Genomic DNA, 24567 nt, shown 5'->3' with positions numbered 1-24567 from the left:
TCAGAATTAGAAACTTTTTTTTTTCCTTTTTGGGCAAAGTCGTTCATCCCTCGCACCTAGACCCCAACAGATCTTTACGTGATTACGTCTCACTCCACCTCTTGGCCTAAATAATTGTGCTTGGTGCAGTGGTAACCAAAAGTCTTGTGTAAATGGACGCTTTCTTGACTATTGTAAAGTAAACTGTTACGACACTCCAAATGCTCTTTGGTGTCAAAAATGTTGAGAAAATCGCGACCGTTGTACCCGATTCTCGATTCCCTACTCCCTCTACGAATCATTCGACTCTCCCCTTCCACCATCACGTCGTTACAACTAGCGTTATGCAGCCCAGGATCATCGATCGTCCCCCTCTCATCTCCTGATCAGTCACTTGCCACCTCCATTTTGGGATCCGAACGCGACCCAAAGACTTATGGATCTTCGTTCCATTGACATTTTTGCTATGTTGACGTTGCAGATATCATTTCAGTGTTTTGAAATGGAGAGAGAATTTCGCAAGTATGCGAGCATTTTTTTTCTCTATTTAAGATAGTTTCTTCTTGGAAAACATGAATATATGGATAAACCATAAGACATCGTCGAATCTTTTGAATTTTGTCTGTGTTCTTTTTTGGGAAATTTTTTTTCTTGAATTGATGAGCCAATAGGATAATTTTACTTAAAGCAAAAGACATAGCAAACAATTGATTTAAGGAAACTCGGTAGGGATAGATTAAGTTTACTTTTTTGAAATGTTTTTCAAAATTCAATAGAGATTCCTAAATCAGGGTTCAGCTAACAAATTAGCTTATTTGAATTCGTGGTAGAATAAGAGAATATTTGCTTGATTATTTGGCCAATCAGCTCATGCCACTTGTTGCATCGAGGTTCCTCCTCACGAAAAGTGCCTCTGCAATAATATATATTACAGATGATGAAAGCAATATATTTGATTTTGTTCATCAGGCCAGAATCACAGCAGAGCACAAGGGTTAACAAAAGTTGGTTTGAGTTACAATGTTGAGCAGTAAGCGCGAATGTAATAGAGTACTACTGATCGCTTCTTTGAAATCTGAGGATCTCCACGCCCAAGTAATCAACCGGACCCTGAACAGCAACATGCGGCTTGCCGACTGTGACACGAAGAGCAGATATCTGAGGGTACTTGATCAAGGTTGTCGATGCAATTTGTTGAGCCACCGACTCCAGAAGATTCTTAGGCGGTCCCTCCACAATTTCTCTGACTAAGCTGCCAGTCCACCGGATGAAACCATAAGCAGCAGGCATTTTAAATAGGAGGATGATTCTAAAATCGTAACCCAATATATTTACATGAAATGAAATTACATATGATGCAAGACTCCTCGGATTAGAATCTCCCCATAGAAGAGCTTAGCCACTTTTTCTAAGCTGTTTCATTATTGTAAGACTTCAAACATGCAAGACTCCTCAGATTAGAATCCCCGAGCTTGTTGATGTTCATCTCCTTGCTTGGATCTTCGATTTAAGTCTTTTGTGAACAAGAGTGTGAACTGGTGCAAGAGCCCAAGTTCATGCAGGCGCTACGTAAGTGTGCTGAGATGAAAACACTCTACTACAACATATCTAAATGTTGGCAAGGCCCAAGGGTGGGTATTAGGTATAGCCTACGAGAAGGTTTGTTTCCTGTAAAATGAGGACACCTCATCGTAATTTTTCTCCAAAAAACCAAGGCTAATCCAAAAGATGGAAAAGTCAATTTTTATCCCCAAGTGATTATGAAGTGGACCAACCGGACTTATCTCCATAATAGGTTTACCAACAGAGAAGAGATCTCAGAGTAAGTAAATTATGCATGGATACACAAGTGGGCATGGACACATTAACATGCTCACGTATGCAGGAACAGAGATTGATGCCAGAAGTAGACATATATTGGAGAAACAATTCCGATTTTCCATCAAATTTTTGCTCCGACCTTTGGTGCGTAAGCCATCATTACATCTCTTGGAATGACATTGAATTAATTGATTTTTAACATATCTGACAAATACTAGTACTACAAATTCAAGAGGTGCAGCCACCGCAAAACAAAGGGAAACCTACTATTTATCCTAGACTACTAATATAGTACAGATTTGGGTCCTAATGCATAGTTTACTATTGGAAAAGTGGAGGGAGGGACTCATATGAGCCAGGGACTGAAGGGCACAATCAATCCTAGAAATAAGCCCATTTACTGAGAATTATGGAACTCAAACACATCATGGGCGACAACGGGGGTTCCCTCCAAGAAAGTAAGAACTGGTGAAAGTGGGCAGGGCAAACTACCCTAAGAAAAAAAATGTGATTCAAAACTGGATTTAAACCATTAAATCTCCTGGATTAGCATTATACAAGTTGAGGACACATCTTTTCTATGCTATAAGTCTATAACACAACAAAATCTCGGGAACATTTATGTAAGGTACCATGCAACCCGTTGTCCAAAAGATACCATGCAACTTAACAAGTAGATGTGTGTAAGGTATTGTTGAACATAAACATGGAAAGAGTAGTGGAATCCAAAAGATACTTGCGAGAAACTATTAGACATTAAGCACCAAGTGCTACAATCAACTATTATATGCATCCTAGATACATGAATAGGTATGTTACGTATGTATGTTCCCTTTAGGCATGTGTTTACATGCTATATTCATAAATTCAGAAGATCAAGGACACATGAAGAGAGCGAAACATTCATATACTAAAATAGTCTGCTCTTAGTTTCCTGGTCATGATAGTACTTTCGGATAGTCTAGAGCATGAAGCATCAAACATTTAATTCATTTGAACCAATAAGTAAATATAGTCCAAGACAATTAAGTGCAATAATATTCCACACACATGATCAACCATTCTTGTTAGATGCATGCATATTCTGAACATGTATCCCGAAGCTTACCAAATTTCCTAGGCCTGATACGAGAACTTAATATGCTTATTGGGGTCTATACCATGGGGGCTATACATATATGCAGAGGAAAATTAAATTACACCAAATGGAAACTTATTTCCTGAACAATTTGATGCATTTCTGTAAACGTAAATTTCAAGCTGTTCAACTTCAAAGACTGCCTTCAAACTTCAATTAGACATACAAAGTCAAATCTCATATGATAGACCAACACTGAAGCAAAATCTGAATGGAAAATTCACAAACTCTGGTCAACCAGAAATTGAGCATGAGTAAAGAAGGAAAGAATTATCTAGTTGGTGGGGCCTCCAAAAACTTACAAGGAGGTGTCAAAACAAGAAGTTTCACCTCAAGTGAAATTATGACTATTAATATATATTGTAATGACCCGATTTCCATATAAAATCATAGCCATAAAGCATGTAAAGCTCGCTACCATGAACACTATTGGAATTGACCGAAGTTCCCCAATACAATTCCACCAAACTTAGAATTATCTGTTCCTCTAAAAAAACTGTGAGTGAATTCCCCATTATATGTTATAGGCTTATCACTAAACCATAACACAAAAACCATTAGATGAGTGTGTTCCCTTTCGCTGGCATTTTTGTCTCATTATGGGTCCCACTGACCAACTGCACTACCACATGTCCTGACATGCATCAACATCACACAAGCCTTTATGTCAACATGCACACACAACCTACAAGATTAACACTTGTATCCTCCATGTAGGCATAGTTTTATGCATTGATCCTCTCTGGAAAATAATATTAGGCATCTGCATGAATCGAATTCTCATCCTCTATAGTCATTTTGTTTTAATTTGATAAGCTAAACAATAACAACCAACCACTAATCAAAGAAACATGAGGTATCACACACACATATATACAGTAGACGAAATGTTGTTGGCTGAGAAAATGAGGGTAGAATTTTGTAAACTTCAGTGTCCATATTGAATTGTCAGTCTCAAAGGAGATAAAACGGAGAAGAGCTACAACCATCACTCACCGGTATATGTCAGAATAACTAACTGTATCTGACAAACAGTCCGATTTACCAGCTGCTTGGAGGTCCGTCCATGCATCTATGTCTACCAAGAACTTCTGGCCCAGATTCCTTTCTTCCGACTTCACCCCATGAAACCCGTGGAACTTGAGTCCTCTTAAAACAAGTTTGTCCCCTTTTATTTCCTCATTATTGCCCATCATTGCACCTGATGAAAAACCTTTGCTTTTAGAAATGCATCCTTGGATTAGAAAGTTAACAGTATACAAGTTGATTGGATTTGCTAAGATACTTAAAACGTATTCAACCATCATCAATTAAAATGCAAAACAAATTATTATGGATTTCAATGACATTTAGTTTCCAAATGCATATATACGTACATATGTATATATGTCTGTATATAACTCATGCAACCAGGAAAATCTTCAACCACGAATGCATTAAGATTGCAATAAATTTGGTATTTGCATCTCTCCACCGCCATCAGAACGTGCTGATGGATTGGATATGAGTTTAACTCAACAGACAACAGTATAGCCCATTCACTCCCTAGCACGTAATAGATAAGAATTAATAACCAAAAGACATGAGATGGACAGTGACGCTGACGAACACCACCAAAAACACAAACTTACCGAGTAAGAAAGTGAATTCCCTGAAGAAATCTAATAACTGTAACAGAGGTAAAACTGGACTGATGGTTGCAGAGAATAAGCGCAAGGGAAAATCACGGGGATAAGGAGAGAGTTCCTAGGAATGTGGTTGACAAAGCTCGTTATTGTAACAAATCAGAAAAAATAAAAATGTGCTAGTGTTCACTGTGTTCTACCCAACTGCTCCAAACTTTCATGAAGAGTACAAAGATGGAGGGAAAGAAGAAATGAGCTTTCCCAACTTCTCTGGTATACCAGCGCACATATTAAGTAAAAGAAAACCCTAGGTTTTGATCAGCTAGTCGAGATGTGCTGTACGTTTCATTCGATTTGGTTAGAAAAAAAAAAAAGAAATCAGCTCAACAAGAAGTCCAACTTTCAAATCCTTACCAACACAACTGATCTCAAACAACTGCTAGTATGAATATCATTTCCAAATAGCTCATTCTGCAGAAGCCTCTGTTTTAATTGTGCTATTTCCCCCATTGATATTTAAACGAAATGGTACTTGAAGTAGCGGCGGTCCCAGGGGGGGCTTGGGCCCCTGCAGAACTACTCTAGCATATTTTATTAATTTTCAGGTCAATTAAGAAAATTTTCATGGGACTAACCCCTGCAAGTCCTTCGAGTGAAAAAAAAAAATCTTAGAATTTCCACATGTGTGGAGTAAAAATCCCCAAAATTTGAAGTTATATATCTTTTCTTGCCAATACGAAATTACACGTGATTCGGGCCCCTCCAAAACACAAATCCTGCGTGTTTCAAATCACATACCGGATATAACTACAAGTAAGCAAAAGAAACCTACCGGGTCGAAATCTTTCCACCAAGTATTACCGGGCAAGTTCTTTGAGTACATATAAATATTATTGAAGAATAAGGGGAAAAAGGAAAGGAGAGAGAGAACCTAACAGAGAGACTCGGCGGAGGAGGGGATGCCGGATGGTGACTGGTTTGGTATGCTGGTTATTGAAGAAGAAAGGAGAGAGAGAGCGCAATGATATGGAGCACTCAGCTCCGATCCAGTCCCACTCCCATCCAGTGTGGTCCAGTTTGGGCCATTTGTCGGCCGACTCGGCCCTTCTCGGGCTCACAACAATGATCGAAATTGTTTCACTTTTTAGACCTCGTTAAGAACATCGCCACATCAAAATCAGGTTAATCGGATGCCGCTTGATATAATTTCGAAACAAGGTTCTAAATACCGTATCGGCCATGGTACCGGTTTTTCAACTGGTATAGTACGTACCAGTACCGGTCAAATAGCGGGTACCGTTTCGGATTTACTGCAACTACAATTATACATAATATAATTATAACTCAAAAAAATTCCCCATACCATGCAATTCATATAAAATCTGACAAAACACACGCAAAGCAACTTAATACACATTGTGTATAGTGATCTATTCGTTACAAGTTTCAGTCTGTGTAGTGATAAAATATTCAGTGAGAGAGAGAGATGAGTGGAGCATTCGGCATGTGTTGGCTATTGGTTGTTCAGAACCGATTGAATTGGGTGTTCAAATTGAAGAGTAGAACACATACGTATTAATTATCAATGCATTCATACATCAAACTGGGTGTTCAAAATCAAAAATCAAACTGGGTTTTAACAGTGTACACGTCGACCAAATAGAGTGTTGGAAACTTGGAGCCTAGAGGGAGTACCTTCGGTTGAGGGTGGCTCAGATCCCTGCTGGCGGCGGGAACAAGCTGCGCTGCACCGACTCCGCCGTGGATGAGATTTGACGGCGACAAACTGGAGATGAGAACAACTTGAATGGTGAGTGTAAGTGACTCACTGATCGATGTCTGCATGATTTGGGTAGATTAGATACACTAGATAGATACACCGAATTGAGGGGGAAAATACGGTCTTAGGACATAATTTGGACATTATTACAAAATGGACCAGCATTGCGAAAAACCGGCCGGAATTTCCAATAAGAGCATCTCCCCCGGTATTTACCAGAACGGCTTGTACAGAGCGGTATCGTCCAGTATTGGGACCGGTACGATATTGGAGGGTCATGGTAACGTTTACTCATCAATCCGGTACACACCAGTCGGTACTAGCAGGTACGGAACGGCATTCACAACCTTGTTTCGAAATACATTAAATTTTAGATAATTGTGTCAAATAAATTACAATTCAGTGTTGCGCATTTTTTTTAAACGAGATCAATGCATTTCAAAATCATATCAAATGGTATCCGATTAACTTGATTTTTCTGAGGGGTCAATGTTCTCGGAGAGGTCTAGAAAGTAAACGGTTCTGATGATTGTTATGGGTCCAAGAAAAGCCCACAAACAGACCAAACTGGACCGGACTAGATGGTGAGAGACTTAATGGGAGCCGAGTCCGGAGAGATGAGGGAGGATTTTTAAAAATAAAATTGATCGGTGAATGGGTCGAATATGTGGTTGTAGCCCCCCACACGCTGTAAGCGTGTGTGCGCGCGCAATTGTGCGAGTAAATGTACGTGGTTTTGGCATTTTTTTTGAATCGGAGGCAGGCAGGTTTGCCCCTATCCCGGCCCGCCCTATTCCCATCCCTCTCCCGCTTTCCTTTATTACAAGATGCCCAGGAGAGAGAGAGAGAGAGAGAGAGAGAGAGAGAACTGCATGTCATTGTATACCCAAAAGACATATCCATGTATTCCACATATATTCAGCAAAAAGGGAGAATTTGCTATCATTGTATTCCCACATATATTCAGCAAAAAGGAAGAAATGTAAATGCAAATGCATTTCATTGTATTCTCGCTCAAAAAAAACTAACATTACAAAACATCTTTTTCCTTTTGGGGTGGCAGCACGAATGTACCAAGTAACACAAAGGACACGCCCTTTGTAAGAATCTGCTATCCTGAGGCGTATGTACATACGAATTTCACCATTCTATTACCTGTGTATTTACATTCTTCTCTAATTCGGAACCCATGCAAAAAGATGCAGCTTTCCAGGTTCCCCGGTGCTTTCAGAGACAAACAAATGAGAATTTCATAAAGAAATTGAAGTTTCTCTCTTCACCAGAAGTCTCAAAAATAATCTCACTGTACGTCCACATAATATCAAACATCTGCTATCCTCCGGTAAAAAAGAACGTAGGCAGCTGATGACTTTATCTGGTGCTCACCAATAGGGGAGACATGACTGTCATCAAACTCATACCACTGATCACGACCATGCTGTACACAACAAACACAAGACTTTCTTAAAGCCAGTGATGGATAATAACAAACATCTTAAAGCTGTTTTTTTATACATGGATCCGTAGAGCATTATAGGGAAAACAATAAAGAGAGAGATACCAAGACAATAAGGGACAAAGCTAGATTTGTTATTATTTGGTTTCCCAATCATTTTCCAGTTCCTTGACAAATTTGATCAGAAATCCATGATCAAAACATAGGCAAATGACAAACATTCAACTACCAAGTACATTAAAAAATGAAATATCCCCGTAGTGTCCCTATTTTTTCGGTTTCTCGCCGAGTCCTTGTATCCTATGCTTTGGAGTTTGATATGTCAAAGGTCAGACCCCCTTATATACCCACCCAAGTCCATACAACATACTTAAGCTGGCTCTGAACAGTTTATAATAATGATGGTATCAAAGAATTCAGTTATAATAGAAAGTAACCACAATGGTAACCTTCAAATAAAACTATAAAAGCAGTACTTACTTGGACAAATGCAGTATAGTGACCACCGCCCAAGCCACCATAGTGATTACTAACTGCATACAGCTTGTAATGATGGGACTGCTGGCTATTATGAACAATGCAAGTTGAGAGATCAAAATTGTCAATCGGGAAGTCAACAAATGTGTCCAGCTTGTTCTTGAAAAAATGGTTGTATGAAAACCTCTTTAAATGAATAATTAAAATCTTGGGCAGTCGCCAAAGATCTAACTTCTTGTTAGCCTGTCGATGCGTCTTGCAATTGGGGCAGTACCTACAAGACACATAAAACATCTAACATTAGAGGGGCCAACCCACAAGACAAGTCAAACATTCGTATGGAAAAATTTTTTTGGTCTCGCACATTATTAGATACTCCCTCCGTCTCACCTTGTTGTGCATGTTTCCTTTTTTGGACGTCTCAAAAAATTGTCTATATATGTTAATTTATAATATTTTATATATTCAATTTGGATCTTGTCTGATAGATCTCAATAAATTCTTTTAAACAAAGTTTTTGAAATCGTAAAAAATATATAGATTGTGAGATATAGACAATTTTTTGTGAGGTGCCAAAAACAAAACAGACACAAAAGAGTGGGGACGGAGGGAGTAGAAGTTAAGGCAATACAATTACGAAAAAACCCAATGTCCTGCTATGTCACCACATCTAGTCAGACTGTCAGTGTCAGGAACACGCTAAGAAGATAAACAGACATACAGATTCGACATCTAAAGTGACTTCATAATTGGAATGTGTACTAACCACATGTCTTCTGGCCCTAGAGGCTCCTCCTTCAAGAATGCTTCAAGGCATTTATAAAGTGAAACAGATTCTCGAGGTTGCTTCGTAGGTAATCGAGGTTTGCAAACCTGAGGCAAAGAGCTTAGAACACAAGTATCGTATAACTTAGTCATTCTATCTGACCAAGAAACAAGCACGTTAATCTTCCCGGTTAATCCTTTCATTGATGTTGGCTCAGTCATCTGTATCTTAGAACATTTACGCAATAGTGTCCTCTCTTCCATCAAATAAAATTCGAAGTCAGGATTCAAATTCGAGTCATCCCCAGGTGCACTGTCTGACTTTTCATCTCCGTCAGATAATCTCGAGCCAGTAACATCCTCCATCTCGAAAACTTCATTAGCAATTATTTCATCATCATCATCCTCATCATTCAAAGAATCTCCAGCCCCAATAAAAAACGGATTGAGTAATTTGAGGAACTCTTCACGTATTTCGGATCCTCTAGAAATACTACATATCCTTGCCACAAGAGGAATACCAAACTTCTCCGTCGATGAAAATGCTTGACCGCGACAACTGACCAACAAATTAGTTAGTATTATGAAATCTATGCAAAGAAATCAATTTCCTAAGAAAATACATTCCTATTTTGTGCAAGTACATTTACATATTGACCAACAAAACAAGGGAATAACTACAAATTAAAAAGTGAAACCAAATACATAGCTTCAATGACCAAGTTCTGCTACTAAGATAATGAGTGATTATCTTCCACTACCTTCATATGGACAAACAAGTTAAGGATGGGGCGTGGAATACAACTGCAGTACGCACACTCAAAATTTCAAGCTATCAAGAGAGAGAAACAGAAAAAATGTGTCTCTGACAATGTTTAACTGAAACCTAAATACTTTACTTCTACAGTAAGACTGGAGTATTTTAGACACCCCAGGACCAGTATCAAAAAAAAAACTAGCTGATCAGGCTAAAACTGTAAAAGACAAAAATTCATTCCCGTTGGCCATTCCAGAAGACAACGAGCAATAGCTCTTTCAGCAACAGTTGATAGCAGATGCGCTCTCATAAAAGTAGGGGTGGGCATCTTGTCGTGTCGTGTTCGTATCATGTTGTGTCGTGTTCGTGTCAGAATTCTCTCAACCCTAACCCCACCTGTTTAACTTTTCGTGTTATTGTGTCGTGTCACATTTGTGTTTCGTGTCAGGAATAGCCGACCTTAACCCACTAACTTCGTGTTGGGTTATCGTGTCCTTTCATAAATTCTCGTGTTGTGTCGTGTTCGTATCAGAATTCTCTCAACCCTAACCCGACCTGTTTAGCTTTTCGTGTTATTCGTGTTTCGTGTCAGAAATAGCTGACCCTAACCCACTAACTTTGTGTCGTGTCGGAAATTCTCACCCCTACATAAAAGCTTACACTTTGGGAGTAGAAAGTACTTAACATGGTAAGGCGCATTCATAAAAGCTAACGCTTTGGGAGTAGACCGTACTCAAGTGGTAAGTTCTGGTTCAAACAAATTTCCAGATCAGGTTTCTCCCTTTTTACAATATTCATTTTTTTTTTTTTTTTACTCTGGTATTCACATTATTTGTGCATCTCAACCCACTCACCCAGTAATATCTGCTTCTCATGCTAGAAGAACACAAACACGCAATAGAGGGAGGACTGCTTAACATACAACATGGCATATCCTTTAACAGCTTAAGCTCCTGGGGAGCACAACTAGGATGACAAAGAAGCTCAAAAATTTTGGTTATTAAAGTACTCTAGAAATAATGAAAACTGCGAAAGAGACAATAACCTTCTTTAATTACTCAACACCGCCATACCCATACCAGATAAAATTCAAAGTACTACCAATTACAAATTCTTTCAAAAAAAAGACAGAAGCAAGACCTACCGTCATGCATATTCAACTCACAATTCAAAATGAAGTAGGAGTGATTCAGCCAAATCTTTAACAGACCAAAGCCCCCGCATAAAATCTCACTATTCCGAGTTTATTTCCCCACTCATCAGTTTCTTTTTTCCTGATAAGTCAATCAGTGGTATATAAGATAGTATTATGGGAATACAACCAGGTAACGAAAAAAGCCATCATGAGAAGGCCCTCCACACTCCATGCAGATCAAAATGCTCAACATGAATTGCCCAATAAAAGAATCTACCTCAACTCCAATTATGGAATGACTAACTAGGGAACAGTAAGTGTTTTCAAAGAACTCTCTATCCCATCAATTTGCCGAGATCCTCCCCGACAAATGAGCCACATCAAACGAAGATGAATCAATTTTCATATCTTCTTCCTCCGAGTGCAATAGCTCTATTACACTCCCAGGAAAAACCCATGACAAACTAAACAATCGAGCACCGTATATCAATATGGTTCCATGCCACCGCGCTGTGAACTGTTATTTAGAGCTTTTGTACTCCTATTTTCCAAAGGTTAGTTGGGGTTGTCTGCTTAACCTAATGTAGGTTTGTATATCTTTGATGACTAGTAATATACAGTTACACACTTCTTATTTCCAGTTCTCTTTTTCAATTGCATCTTTGTATCAGAGTCGCCATTAGAATAATTTGCACCGGCCAGCGCTGCCGGAATAGTTATTCCACCAAATTCTGCCACCACCTCTCCCTTTCACAAAAAAACAAAAAAAAAACCCCACAACTATCACTTCCCAAGCAAAGCTTGACTGAAAATCATTCTCCACTGCTTTGGTACCACCATTACTATGGAGTATAAGGAAAAAGGGGTTCCCCTACCTTTACGCCCTCCATGGATTGGAAGAATCTTGTTGAAATCCCGTTCACTAAATCCGATGTTCTTTGTGGAGACATACAGAACACTATCCATTTCCCTCCTTCGTCACCAGTTCCCCTCCTCTCCATCATACGGAACAAGAAGGCCCAGTTAACATCGTCTTAAGCTTCCTCAAGGTCCAATTTACATGCTACCCCCAGAATCCCAGTTCTCAAACTCAAGTCAATGCATTCACTGGGACCACATTCAAAATTTTCCTTCCTGCAACAAATGTATCCTAAGACTCTGAAACAAGCTGTCCCAGCACACTTTTTCAGCCTACTAATCCCTTCTCCATTTCTCTCCTGATTAAATTGTACACCGACTCTCACACTTTCCTCCCTCCCTCCAAAGCAGTGAGCCAGCACTTCATAGGGAATAACAAGAGACCTTGAACTCCAAAATGACTGTATTTTTCACTAGAGACCCCACATTGAACAGTGAATTAGTTTGGAAATATATTTGGACTATCTTATCCAAAGCAATTCACCACAGGGCCTTGAAACATCCAAGACACTGAATATATAATTTTAAAACTTCATTCATTTGGTCACAGTATTCACCATTGTTGCGAATGAATGTTTAACTTATGTCACTCTTAGTAAGAAATGCAAGAGATAAGATTCTGAAATACACAGAAATAACTCATACCCCAGTCTAAGGAATAAAGAATTAAGGATATCTTGTGTGGAGTATGTACAAATGGCACTTAGAATAATCTACTTCTTAGGCTTTGTCATACAAGACACTATAAGGTAGGTACAAGCGCAGCCTTCAGAAGAAAGATCCATATAGCGAACGCCAGATAGTTGAACAGATTGCATAATTTCTAAGGCAGGGGCAACAGTAGAATTACTATCAAGAATCAAACAGAGGCAAAAAATAAAAAGAAAATAAACAATTAAAAGGTGCAATATTAAAGAAGACATCTAGAGCTCCGATTTCAGAAGACTTCAACTGAGTATAGATAACAAAAATGGAGCCCACTATAAATTACAAAAATGTGAATAATGGAATTATGTATGCACAACTAACCTCTGTTCATGCATGAATACAACCAGAGGAGATGTCTCATTGTCTTTTGGCAGTCTATATGCAACAAGTCTATCATTATCTCGAAGAAGATCTATCGACCCGGATGCCTCATCCAAAGTTTGGAGTATGCGATTGTTGAATATCTGCCAATGCACCCATAGGATCATATCACAATATGCTAATCTTACAAGCACAAGCATGTAAAAGAAAATTTTTAAGTCCATGTAGACAAGTTTCCCATGCTAAATCTTGGAAAATAAAGAATAGGATCTCCAGTAGACTGGGGTAAGGGTCTGACCTAACAAAACACAGATCAACGCACAATATACAGAACAACTATATTTAGTGTAATTTTTCTTTGGTACATTGGAATATCGTGTACCCGAATTCCCACAACTACATATAGGATTAATTTGGCTTGAGAAATACAGAAGTGCTTACATTTTTATAAATTGCTGTCTCTTGGTCAAATTTGTTGTGTTACACAACCACACAAGTTCCATTCCACCTACTGGTGTGCTTGAAGAACTATTTTCAGTTTTAAGGTTCCAATACAAGATATTCACATATTGATACACTAGAAACCTCAGGTTCAAGCAACACATTGTCCTCCTGTTGTCAACTGGAAACTGAAAACAAAAGAAATTGCATGCTTTATGCTATACTCCTGACGATCAAGCAGACTATGCTAGAGGAGTAACAGACTAAGAAACCAAAGATGCCCTTTTCTCAATTGGGGCCTTTAAGGCACCAGGACCAGAGGGCTATCAGGCACTCTGCTTTCCCAAGTTCTGGCATGTGTTGGGAAGCTCTATTTGTCCAGAGAACATAACTGGTCAAGTGTTGCATGACCAGTTACAGACTTAGAGTGCCTGCAGTCCATGCTGTACCATCATGCAATTGTGACATGTCAATATGGTATTTACCCCGTCATTTCGATGAGCCTTGATGTAAATTGCCTTTTGCATATATGTAGGGAATAGCCAAAGTTCACAAGTACTTCATATGTTGTTGACCACATTGCTATGAAACATACCTCAGCTACCAAGAAAGTTTCATCTTCTCTCAAACAGCATGCAGTGCTTAAGGCCTGCACAAGATCCTTACACCTTCCATCCTTTGGTACCGTTACAGTGACAGGAAATGGCAAAGCAGTCCCGTCAGTGTGCACGACTGTCAGTGTTATTGTGCGCATTGTTGTTGAAGGCAGTGGCAACGAAAGGTACATGAATGGATCAAATGTAATGGACAACTTCTTGCAAAATGGACAAACTAATGTTGACCGGTATTGACCCTATAGTCAAAGGAAAAGAATTCAACTGAGTCAGAAAGACCAACAAATACGCTATTTCAGTCAAAGTTTAAAACCCGTAAAACTCATGTAAATACTGCTTTAGTCTCAACCATAACGCGAAAAACATTTACCTCTTTGAAAAACTTTAATGAATCTTAAGTACAGAAGTAAATAAATTTACCATGGGTCCATGGTAAACAAGGCAGCCTAAATTACCAAAGACTCACTTGAAACAAATCAACAATGATGGAGTCATTGCGAGCTAGATGATTCTGCCAATGTTCATCTGCCACTGCTTCATCGGGATGACCTTCTACATCTTTTGCTTCTATGTAAGGCTTGCATTTCACACGATTGAGATCTTCATGGAGCCCATCCAACAAAAAGGCAAGAAATTCCTATGTTCAAATAACGAATTGATAAGTACTTTGCCTCCAGAAGATAGGATCAATGCAGAGTATACTTCTGAAAGCTGGGAAATTCACCAACTTGGGAATCATGCTGGTTATAGCCACTGAATTGTGGTGCAAAACCAGCAAGTTTCAATTTGAACACTCCTGGGGAAACTGGTGCCGCTCCTGGAGCCCATAGCTTCCTTAACAAATCTCCAAATCGGAAAGCAAGTTCACCCTGGACAAAAGGTGTACATTGAGAGAGAGGTACAGATAGATAGATGGATAGCAAGATACACACACACACACACAGAGAGAGAAGATCTCTGAGCAACCGTATGCAACATATATGCGAGAACACAAGCAACAACCCAACAAAAAGGGGAGAATGCAACAAGAAGTTCTAAAAAAGGTAGAACAATAAAAAATTAAGGTTTCTGAGCAATACACACCTTCATTCCCAATGGATTTCCAATATTTATATCCTTTCTGTAGTCTCCAAGAAAATAATCAACAAGCTTTGGAGTATGCACCAAGCATTGGATAGCACTGTTCAGGAAACAAGTATTCCCCAGATTATATAACCCTGTTAAGCCCAAATTACAAGCTTCCTTGTAGGTGCTACCAAAAGCTGAACCTCTGTTAAGTGTAAAGTCGGACTTAACATGGTCAGTGCCCCCATTCATCTGAATTGACCTATTATTAAAGGAACTTCCAATCATTGGCTGTTCTACAACCATTTCATTTTTCCTTTCTTCTCTTGTCTTCGTCATACAAGACGACCCGTAGACTTTCAACTCCAGATGAATCTGCATGCAAGCAGGGCAAGAGGTGAACCAAATTAAGTAAACCGTTCAATGCCCCAAGTGAAGATCAAAATTTCATACATGCAAAAAGCAAAGCATGACACACAAAAATAAATAATAAAAAAAATTGAAGCCAACTAAGCCCATTTGGGTTCCAAAAGTTACAATCGTAAACAACTAAAATTGATAGGGTTATCACACCTGAAATGAACCCTAAAACTATTCTGAACAAATGCACAAACCAAAAATAGTCACAGATTCCACAATTGTCCGGCAAACAAAAATAATATGCCCAGCCATATAAAACCTGATTTTCTTGAAAACCAAAAGATGCATTGCTTCAACAAGAGTAAATACGATGACCAAATGCGCTAGAGTGCTTTATGCTCCAGTTCTTTTGACACCTCATAGTGAGTGCTAAACAGGCAAGAAGATGTCGGGTCAGCATCAAACTTAGAGGTCCTCAGCAAACTACTATTATAGCTGAAAATGGCAATTACTGCATTGCTAAGATAAATTAGTAGAGCGCAATATTATGCACAAACAAGTGGGAGAACGCCATAACCGTCCCAATTCGAATTAAAAGAGGTGCAAGTACCTTTATAAAGAAGTTGGAAATTCCTACTAAAATGCAAAATGCACAAAACAAAAACAAGAATGAACTTAATGAAATAGTACAACTTTGGAATCTCTATAAGTTATCAGTCGTAAACAAAGAGAATCATCTTTCAAAAATCCATGTCTAAAATTGCAGTAGCTCAAACGAGAGATCTTCCTCCATGACAGAACTCACCAGGAGCAGAAACTGTCAAGTATGTTAAACAATGATACATAGCTTAGTTGAAATTGGCATCCATATAATAAAAACATACCCGTGTAATTCGATGAGGATGTTATTCAAGAAGACTATAATTGATAACTGATTCTTGAATAAAGGATTGAACACAATAAAAACAATTTAGCATAAAATCAACAAGACTAGAAGATTAAATAAAATGCTTCCATTCACTAGAAAGTAACACAATAAGCAGCATAGCATACACATTACCACAAGCTAAAGAGGCACAGCCGCACAGCCTCAAGGTCAAAAATTGCTATCTAGTACAAAAGATAACAAAATGGAAGCGACTGTGAAACGAAGTCCCACATTGCCTGGGTACCAATGTAATTTGAAGTATATAAGCGTGAGGGAACCCTCACTTCAATAGCTATCTTTTGAGGTTGAGTTCTACCCAAGACCGCGTAACATTGTATCAGAGCTAAGGTACCAAAGCTGGGTAAGGTGTGTGTAAGCCTGCACGCGGCAGGTGCTGCCGAGTGAGCATGCTGCGAGTGAGGGACGGTGTGAAGCGAAGTCCCACATTGTCTGGGTACCAAAGTAATATGAAGTATATATGCGTGAGGATGAGGGCACCCTCACTTCTACAGCTAGCTTTTGGAGTGGAGTTCTACCCAAAGACCGTGTAACAAGGACAACCCGCAACATAAATGGAGAAATTGTATTATACTTTAACTTTAGACTACATATAGTCAAAAAACACAATTTCGTACTAATTCCAGCAGAAACGGTTCTGTCACAGAAGACTGATATAAAACATTAGTGTGACACTGAACCCCTAACTTTTCCACTGAAACATAAGAAACTCAATTGAAACATGAAACACAACAGAACATTGATTTGTATCAAGATCTCTGATCCAAGTACCCACACCTTGTCACCAAAAAGATATCCCTATAACTTGGAAACATTTGGTTATTGCGGTTGTTGTTATCACTATTTCCTTGAGCACATCAAGAATCATAAGCACTTGGGTTTTGTGGAGCACATGTCAGAGATAGTGCGAAAGTATTTTACAGACATCCAACATCACTTGACTTCAGCAACTAAAAAAAAGTGTGTTGCACCATCCTACAGCAAAGCCTCTTGTGGTAGAGTCCACCAATTTTCTACTCCTTTTTCTTTTTACATATGCAAGGTTTAGAAAGACAAAAGCATGAAATCAAGCAAAAATTTATTTTCTCACATTAAACTTGTTCTAGGCTTCTAGCTTTTCTACCCGTTGAGGAAAGAATGAACCTGGGGCACAAGTGTAGTCTTTTAGCATCCTAGTTGTGTCAGTTATAGCAACGAAAAACGTACAGCCATTGCACACGAAGTAAAAAAAGAAAAAAAAAAAAAAAGAATAAGGAAAGATGCAACTTGACAGCGAAGTATATGTGATACAGCCCAACAGACTCCCAGGCTCCTAGCGTAAGTCAGCCCCTTAACAAACATGGCCACCAATTCCCTAATCAGAAATGTGATTCATAATGTGTATCAGACACATCAATACAATTCACCCAGCTATCAATTTGCATCTAACAGGTGAATAGCTGGAACAAAAGAATCACACGATTCGTATGGTACATTCAATTCAAAATGACTAAAAACTGATTCACTTCAACATGTATCGCTTGCCAAAGGATAAACTTGAAGTCATCAAATGATATATTTGCAAAAGAGGGGTGATTTGAGAATTGAAAGACTTGTGAGGTGAGTATACAGATTAGATGAACTACAAAAATTGTATTAACCTATTTGATGAAAATAGAAGAACAAAAACAAACAAAACAAAATAAAATATTATTACGAAATTTGTGAAGTTGAAAATCTTGTAATGGGTATATATATACTAAAAAAATATGGACAGACACCGTGTACAATCCCTCTCAATTTGAGTTAAAATATCGGGGGTTTTATCTTCTAAGATGATATGTCCTAGATTATGGTTTTTAGTATTCTTTTTTTTTTTTTTTTTGATCGGCCTTGATTTAGTATTCTTAGTATGGATTAATATATCATGGCATAATAATAACATAAAGAGGGAGACAAATATAAAAAGATAGCATAAAATAATCCTACCGACCTTAAATGGGTTATGTGAATCATTTTTTTCACAATAGAAAAGGAGCCAAACAATCGAATTCACGTCTCTTGCAATACAAGGATCTTCCCTAGTCGACCACGTGATTCTCCATATATCACTTAAGACAAACTTTTTATTGAGGCCTAAAATAATCACATTTGCGATACATCTACCTCATCAAAAAACACCAAAATCTGTTTCAACATATCCAAGAAATCAAGATCAGGTCAGGGCAACTTAGAACAATTTGATTCATGGTTGACAACTATGGCCCCCAAATTAGCTGTGAAAGCCCATTTACCAAACCAAAACCAAACCAAACCGAGCCTTACGTCCCAATCACTTAGGGTCGGCTATGATTGAAAGCCCATTTAACTTCGAAAAATAATCTTGCCATGATTGGAATTTGGAAGTGCCTTCCACCATATGCCCATTGCTAAGACATGCAAGTTCAAAAACAAGAAAGCTAACAGCATAAATCAAATACATGAAGTAATTACCTCTCCGTCTGGTTGCTCTAAATTATCAGATAACAAAGTTCTGCCAATTGCGGAAAACTGATTTATCTTCCCTGAGAAATCCCAAATGCTCAGCTGCCCAAGAGGAAAAATGAGTTGTCAAACTTGCCCCGCCAAAAAGACAAAAAGAAAAAGAACCAATCATGGGATTAGCTGTTAATTTACTTATCTCACCATCCCAGACTCTATACAAAAAATATCACAGGCTCTAGTGAAAGCTACACTTTCATTGTCCTGAAAAATCACATTACAAAAGCAGGAAAATTTCATTAAAAAAAGGCAGAGACAAAATCATGTGCAGTATTGAGACAACAAAAACAAAAATTTAAGTGTACTTTAGTGAGTACAGTCAACTCAATGGCCAATTATATTTTCACGTCGTCACTTTCTTAGGGTAATAAGTCCGACTCACAAAGCACAAGGATAAGAAACTCAGGGTATGAAACCGAAACTGACAACCAGAAAAAAGTAAACCAACTAAAAGTAAACACTTCTCTTCTTCAGCGAGAGAAGTGTTTACAAATATACCAACCTTGTCAGTTGAATACTTACTTCTTAAGACTATCAGATGTTACACGTGCATGTATCTGCAATGATTGGCACTAAAATCAATGTTTTTCACTTGGCAAATGCAAAAGACAACTAAGAATCATAACTCTATCTTCAGTCTATCTAATAGTGGAATAATACGTTTAAGACACAACATATCCGGGGATGTGCACTTTTGCGCTCACAACTTTAGTGCCTTTTCAAAGCAAGAGCTCACCCCCAGCCTCCATAATCTAAAATAATCGATTTCGGTCATCCTTGCTGGGAACATAAAAGTTTGTATTCTTTCTGCTGTGAACAGCCATATGCTATTAAGTATTAACCATATTTAAGAATCTTACATTTGCCACTTAAACCCACAATCCATGCCTAGATCAATCAAGACCTATGAGAGAATTTATCCCGGATAGAAATGCTAACTTAGATAGTTTCCCAATCGATGATTTGTGTCTATTAGAAAAATGTCAAAATATACACAACGTTTGACTTGTACCCATCCATGGCCCCAAACAAGAAAACGTAAAAGTTACCACCCAACAAGACTAGAAATGCTAAAGGGAACTATCTTATCCAGCAACATTATCTGACTATAAGGACTTTTAGAAACCAAAAAAACTTTCTATTAGATCTCCAATGTCACCAGATTCCTTCTTAGTTCTTACTTCAATCCTAGGACCTAAGACATCTAGGATGTGTTGCATGACCTATCCCCACGGTTGATTCAAACATTTCAAGAAATTGTTCGAGGCCCTCCCAACAAACCTTAACTAAGCACCAAGGACTTGTTAGACTTGTCCCACATCGCTCATCTAAGCCACCCAAGCTTGGTTAATAAATTCTAGAGGCTACTCCACCTATAGACAATTGGTATTAGGTTGGAATCCTCCTAGAAATTTAACAGGACCTTCAAACCTCTATCCAACATCGTAAATTGCTTTATCTTAAAAATTGACATATAACATCATCAATTACGAACCAGGATATGCAAAATTTCCTAAACCAGTCCTGTTAATCATAGAAATCCCATATCATAGTGAAAGCAGGGCTTTATTTTTCAATTGCGCCAGTGGCTCATGTTCCTCACCCCTCCTTTTCAGCCCTCCAAAAATTAGCACCTCATTAAACAAAGGCATGTTTCAAAATTTCCCACGAAAGAAATCATGGCCTTGTTATACACCATCAAGTAGTTCTTCCTAGTTGTCTCGTGGTTTTTCCCTCCTTTGAAACAGTGAAGTTCTTTAAAGACATTTTCCAAAATTTTTTTGAGGGAGAGGCGCTAGAGATAGATGAGACAAAATAAATGCAACTAAAAAATAGAGCTGCAAGGTATTGAATTCATTCCATTTTACTTGTCAGGTTCTATGACTTGTATTTCTATTACAAATAAAAATTGAACACCAATCCTACCACATCAACAACCAATTCAAATTATGATACCAAGGTTGAGCAAGTCTTTGTCAGACCTTCCAACTAATTTTTACAACCAATGAATTTGTTTCGAGTGAAACAGAAAGCTTGATTTGTAAAGAGAACAGATCGCGAAGGTTCTCTTCTCCAGCTAAAAAGCCTTCCCCTTCCTTCATTTCGCTATGCCTGCAACAGAGGAAAATAAATAGTACATGGTCAGCTACCACCAAAGAGTACCCACAGTCAACGCCCATCAATTTTGGATGCATGGTTAGACAGCCGGTGCAAAAGATACTTCAATACAATCAAACAAGATAGGTAATTGGGCGTTCGTTGAGAACTTACTGCAGCAAACACAACTACTTTGGATGAAACTTTAGTTAGCAGTTGTTAATGACTTTCTTGTCTTATTTTGAGCCGTTAATCAAGTTGTTTTGGCAGTGGACTCCCATATATAAAGAAACAAAAGAGAAACCATAACAATTTTAAGGTACTATGCTAGATAGTGGTTTCTTAAACACTCCTAGTATTAGACACGTCCATTGCACATATATTTAGATAGGGAAGCGAAATTTCAAGCATTTTAAAAGCACCCCTGGGAAGGTAACAATAAAGCATCTGAAAAGCCAATGCAACATTCTTGAGAGAGAGAGAGAGAGAGAGAGAGAGAGAGAGAGAGAGAGATATGCAATAATATTCTAAAAGATTAAGAAGCAGCTATTTCAATTCATGCCTTAAATTCCTTTGCAACATAAATCTCTATTGCATGGACTCTCCTGAACATAAATAGGTCCAAATAGGTCCCCCATTTAGACAACCATCGGTCAGCCCTATTACGTTAACTAGAAAATGAACATTTCTAACCTTTAGATGTAAATGGAAAACAGAAAGGATTTTCTTTAATCCCTTTGGGTTGAGAACATTGTTAAATGATTCAATATAAAAAATTTCAACCAACCTATTATCAAACACTATGATAAATTTCCAATATTAATATGTTCAAGATGTCTCCTACACCCGTGACCCAGTCCAATATCCCAATGTTTAAGTTCAGGAAGCTCTGATAACTGGACACGCCCTTGCACCCAATAAGTATTATCTTTCTTTTATTATATGTTAAGCTGTAGGAGAATTACAAGCAATGAATTACAATAACTGGACACTATATCAATCATGTGAGATCCAAGAAATACCCCCATATGGGGAAGAAATAAACTCACAACAAAACATTCATGTGCAAGATTTGACCGCTTGACTCTCTATTGAGAGTGTACAAAGGTGGCCAACTAGGCCTAGCTTGTTGGTTCCAATAAGTATTAGTATCTCTAAAGATACCAAACCAAACCGAGCCTTACGTCCCAATCACTTGGGGTCGACTACATGAATCTGTTTTCTCCATTGAGCTCTGTCAAGGGCCACTTGTTCACACAAACCCATTATACTCATATCTTTGCGTACAACAGTATCTAATGTCAATTTAGGTCTACCCTTCCCCGTAGCATTGCTATCTAGAGTTATCCTATCCGCTCTCTTAACTACTGCATCTTCTGGTCTACGGTAGACATATCCAAACCACCTTAGCCTATTTTCCATCAACTTCTCCTCTATAGATGCTACACTTACCATCTCACGAACTGTTTCATTTCTAATATTGTCTCTTCTAGTCTTACCACACATCCATCTCAACATTCTCATTTCCGCCTACACTCATCTTGCTCACATGTTTCCTAATAGACCAACATTCTGTCTCATAAAGCATCTCTAAAGATACAACAAAGATTTGCAAACAAGTGCTTAAACATAATTGCGCACCATTTAAAAGCCCGCAAGAACATCCATTCCGCAATCAATGCGTAATCACCTCCTTCGGTACCGTCCCAACTCAATTCATTCGGTGAACCATGTACTCTCTTCATATTAAGAACGATTTCCGCCTTCGGATGGTATCCCCAAATCACCATTGGCTCCAAAGGAGCACCACCAGACGATGACTCTACCGCATACAAAACACCCTTCACCTCCTCGCTCATGTCGAGGTTCCCAAACAAGCACTCACTTGCCTCGGTCCACCACCTGAAAACAGCATTCAACACCACATTTTTACCAAGAAAACAAGAAAAAAAATCACACAGCATCAAACTGCACAAGTAGAAACCCAATGACAGATAGCACCTAAGGGGTTGGCCCGGAGACTTAGTGTTTGCTCTTCGAAACCTCTTACGCCGCCAGTTGACGGTGGGATTGGTCCCGCAAGAAGTGGACCGTAAGATTGGTCCCTAGTACTCGCTATGGACTCTTATCAGTCCCTATGACCAGGACGGAGGGAAAGGAGGGCACGTCCCCCGCTCGAAATTAAAATAATTTTGTTATATTTTTGTATATTTTTCATAATTATGAAATTAAGTGTGCTACTACACATAAATAAGTGCATATATCTTGAAAATATACATATAAAACTAGTTTTATGTTTCAATTTCGTCATACGGTGCATTTATACTTGTTGATTTTCGAACTATTTGTCTACTTGGATTGATTCTTTCTTAATTGTACTTATTTTTAATCGTCTAAGAGTAATATTTTAAAATAATATCATTAATAAAACTATATCGATCATTCTAAAACGTGTCGATGTACATGGAAAACATACTCTCAAATTTTGTCTGAGATTTTGTGCTTATTTTTACATAATTTAAGTGAAAATATGTGTTATATATTTTTGTAGTTTGCATTGCATGCCTTAATTATGTAACGATCTTATTGTGGTTAACTAGAAAAATAAATTTTCGTCCCTATGATTAACAAGGTGCCCCTACTAAACAACATTTCTGAATCCGTCCCTGCCTATGACTTAGGGTTTTCTCTTCACTTAAAGTGCTATCGACTTCTTTGGGTCCATTACGTAATCTTGGACTCCTTTGGGGCCAACACATACAATACGCACTACGGAGCTTTCGCCCCGGGTTCAAACGGCCCCGTCAGTAGACGGAGGGATTGGTCAAAAAACTAATCAAAGGAGCAAGTAAACTGCCCGGGACATATCAAGAAAACAAGAAGTGACGGGAGATGGGGGGGATGGTGTATACCTGTGAGGAACGAAGTAGAGTTGTTGTTCTTCGTCGCGGGCGTCGGAGTCGGGGGCGGTGGAGGAGGAGGAGGGAGGGTGGGGCCAGCGGTCGACGAAGTCGGCGTCGTCGGCGTCGAGGGGGAAGAGGAGGTCCATTGAGAGGAAATCTAGGGTTTTGCAGAGGAGGGGGCGGAGGAGGAGGGAGACGGAGGCGACGAGGTTGCAGAGAGAGAAGCGGAGGGTCCCGATGAGGCGGCTCAGGGTCATGCAGAAGGGTGGTGATGATCTTGATATTGATCTTTCTCTCTCCTCAGGAGATCAGTTTTTACAGCTGTGGGTTCATTGAGAGAGAGAGAGAGAGAGCCAGAGGTGGTTTTAGTTTTTTGAATTTTGATTTGACGAGAAAGATATGGAATTATTTAGGGCTCTAATTGGATTGGAAGGGAATATGGAGGGTGGTTCAGTGGTTCTATCGTGGCGATACATATATTGCTGCGGCTACGGGTCCCGTGCGGATTTTTATGGGAAGTGCTAGGATCATCGCATCATTCCCGTCGCTTCATGCGGGACTCATTTTGAATTTTACAAAAAATAAAAGAAGGTATTAGTAAAATTTAAATTTTTTTTATGGAATTCTGCAAAAAGATTAGCTCAATCGCGTATCAGTAGGCATGTTTTCTGATTTCGTAAGGGCAAAACTGAGCAGTTGAACAGTTTCGCCCTGCGAATTAAGAAAACATACATATCGATA

The 24567-nt window shown here is 38.7% G+C and overlaps 2 protein-coding genes across 6 annotated transcripts; both read right to left on the bottom strand.

Moving 5' to 3' along the window:
* Positions 1-811: 811 nt before the first annotated feature.
* Positions 812-6417, bottom strand: LOC131318549 (dihydroneopterin aldolase 1-like). Of its 5 annotated transcripts, none has more exons than XM_058348405.1 (3): positions 6259-6417; positions 3935-4139; positions 812-1231 (listed from the first exon to the last, which is right to left on the bottom strand). In XM_058348405.1, the coding sequence occupies exons 2-3, from the start codon at positions 4132-4134 to the stop codon at positions 1033-1035; spliced, it is 399 nt and encodes a 132-aa protein (XP_058204388.1). In that variant the 5' UTR covers positions 4135-4139; positions 6259-6417; the 3' UTR covers positions 812-1032. The 5 variants fall into 5 exon arrangements, with proteins under 5 accessions (XP_058204388.1, XP_058204392.1, XP_058204389.1 ...); XM_058348409.1 differs by having other exon boundaries at positions 3935-4159; positions 6259-6401; XM_058348406.1 differs by lacking the exon at positions 6259-6417 and adding an exon at positions 5495-5654.
* Positions 6418-7224: 807 nt separating this feature from the next.
* Positions 7225-24298, bottom strand: LOC131318548 (ubiquitin carboxyl-terminal hydrolase 8-like). The gene is made up of 13 exons (XM_058348404.1): positions 23836-24298; positions 22565-22825; positions 20809-20938; positions 18971-19030; positions 18779-18871; positions 15019-15375; positions 14664-14804; positions 14402-14572; positions 13917-14174; positions 12881-13023; positions 9043-9600; positions 8280-8550; positions 7225-7781 (listed from the first exon to the last, which is right to left on the bottom strand). Exons 1-13 carry the CDS (start codon positions 24081-24083, stop codon positions 7665-7667), a joined length of 2808 nt encoding a protein of 935 aa, XP_058204387.1. The 5' UTR covers positions 24084-24298; the 3' UTR covers positions 7225-7664.
* Positions 24299-24567: the final 269 nt, after the last annotated feature.

This window comes from Rhododendron vialii, chromosome 3a, assembly GCF_030253575.1.
Source record: "Rhododendron vialii isolate Sample 1 chromosome 3a, ASM3025357v1".
NCBI classification, from domain to species: Eukaryota; Viridiplantae; Streptophyta; class Magnoliopsida; order Ericales; family Ericaceae; genus Rhododendron; species Rhododendron vialii.
This window is presented reverse-complemented; position numbering and strand designations above follow the sequence as displayed.

What these genes read in the sequence shown, in the direction of transcription:
- LOC131318549 (XM_058348405.1), bottom strand. Translation starts at nt 4,134, where the DNA reads ATGATGGGCAATAATGAGGAAATAAAAGGGGACAAACTTGTTTTAAGA. An exon ending in AGTTATTCTGACATATACCG is followed by an intron (nt 1,232 to 3,934) that starts GTGAGTGATGGT and finishes GTGGACTGGCAG; the next exon opens with CTTAGTCAGAGAAATTGTGG.
- LOC131318548 (XM_058348404.1), bottom strand. Translation starts at nt 24,083, where the DNA reads ATGACCCTGAGCCGCCTCATCGGGACCCTCCGCTTCTCTCTCTGCAAC. An exon ending in TTTGTATAGAGTCTGGGATG is followed by an intron (nt 18,872 to 18,970) that starts GTGAGATAAGTA and finishes CCTCTTGGGCAG; the next exon opens with CTGAGCATTTGGGATTTCTC. An exon ending in TAGAGCAACCAGACGGAGAG is followed by an intron (nt 15,376 to 18,778) that starts GTAATTACTTCA and finishes GCTTGCATGCAG; the next exon opens with ATTCATCTGGAGTTGAAAGT.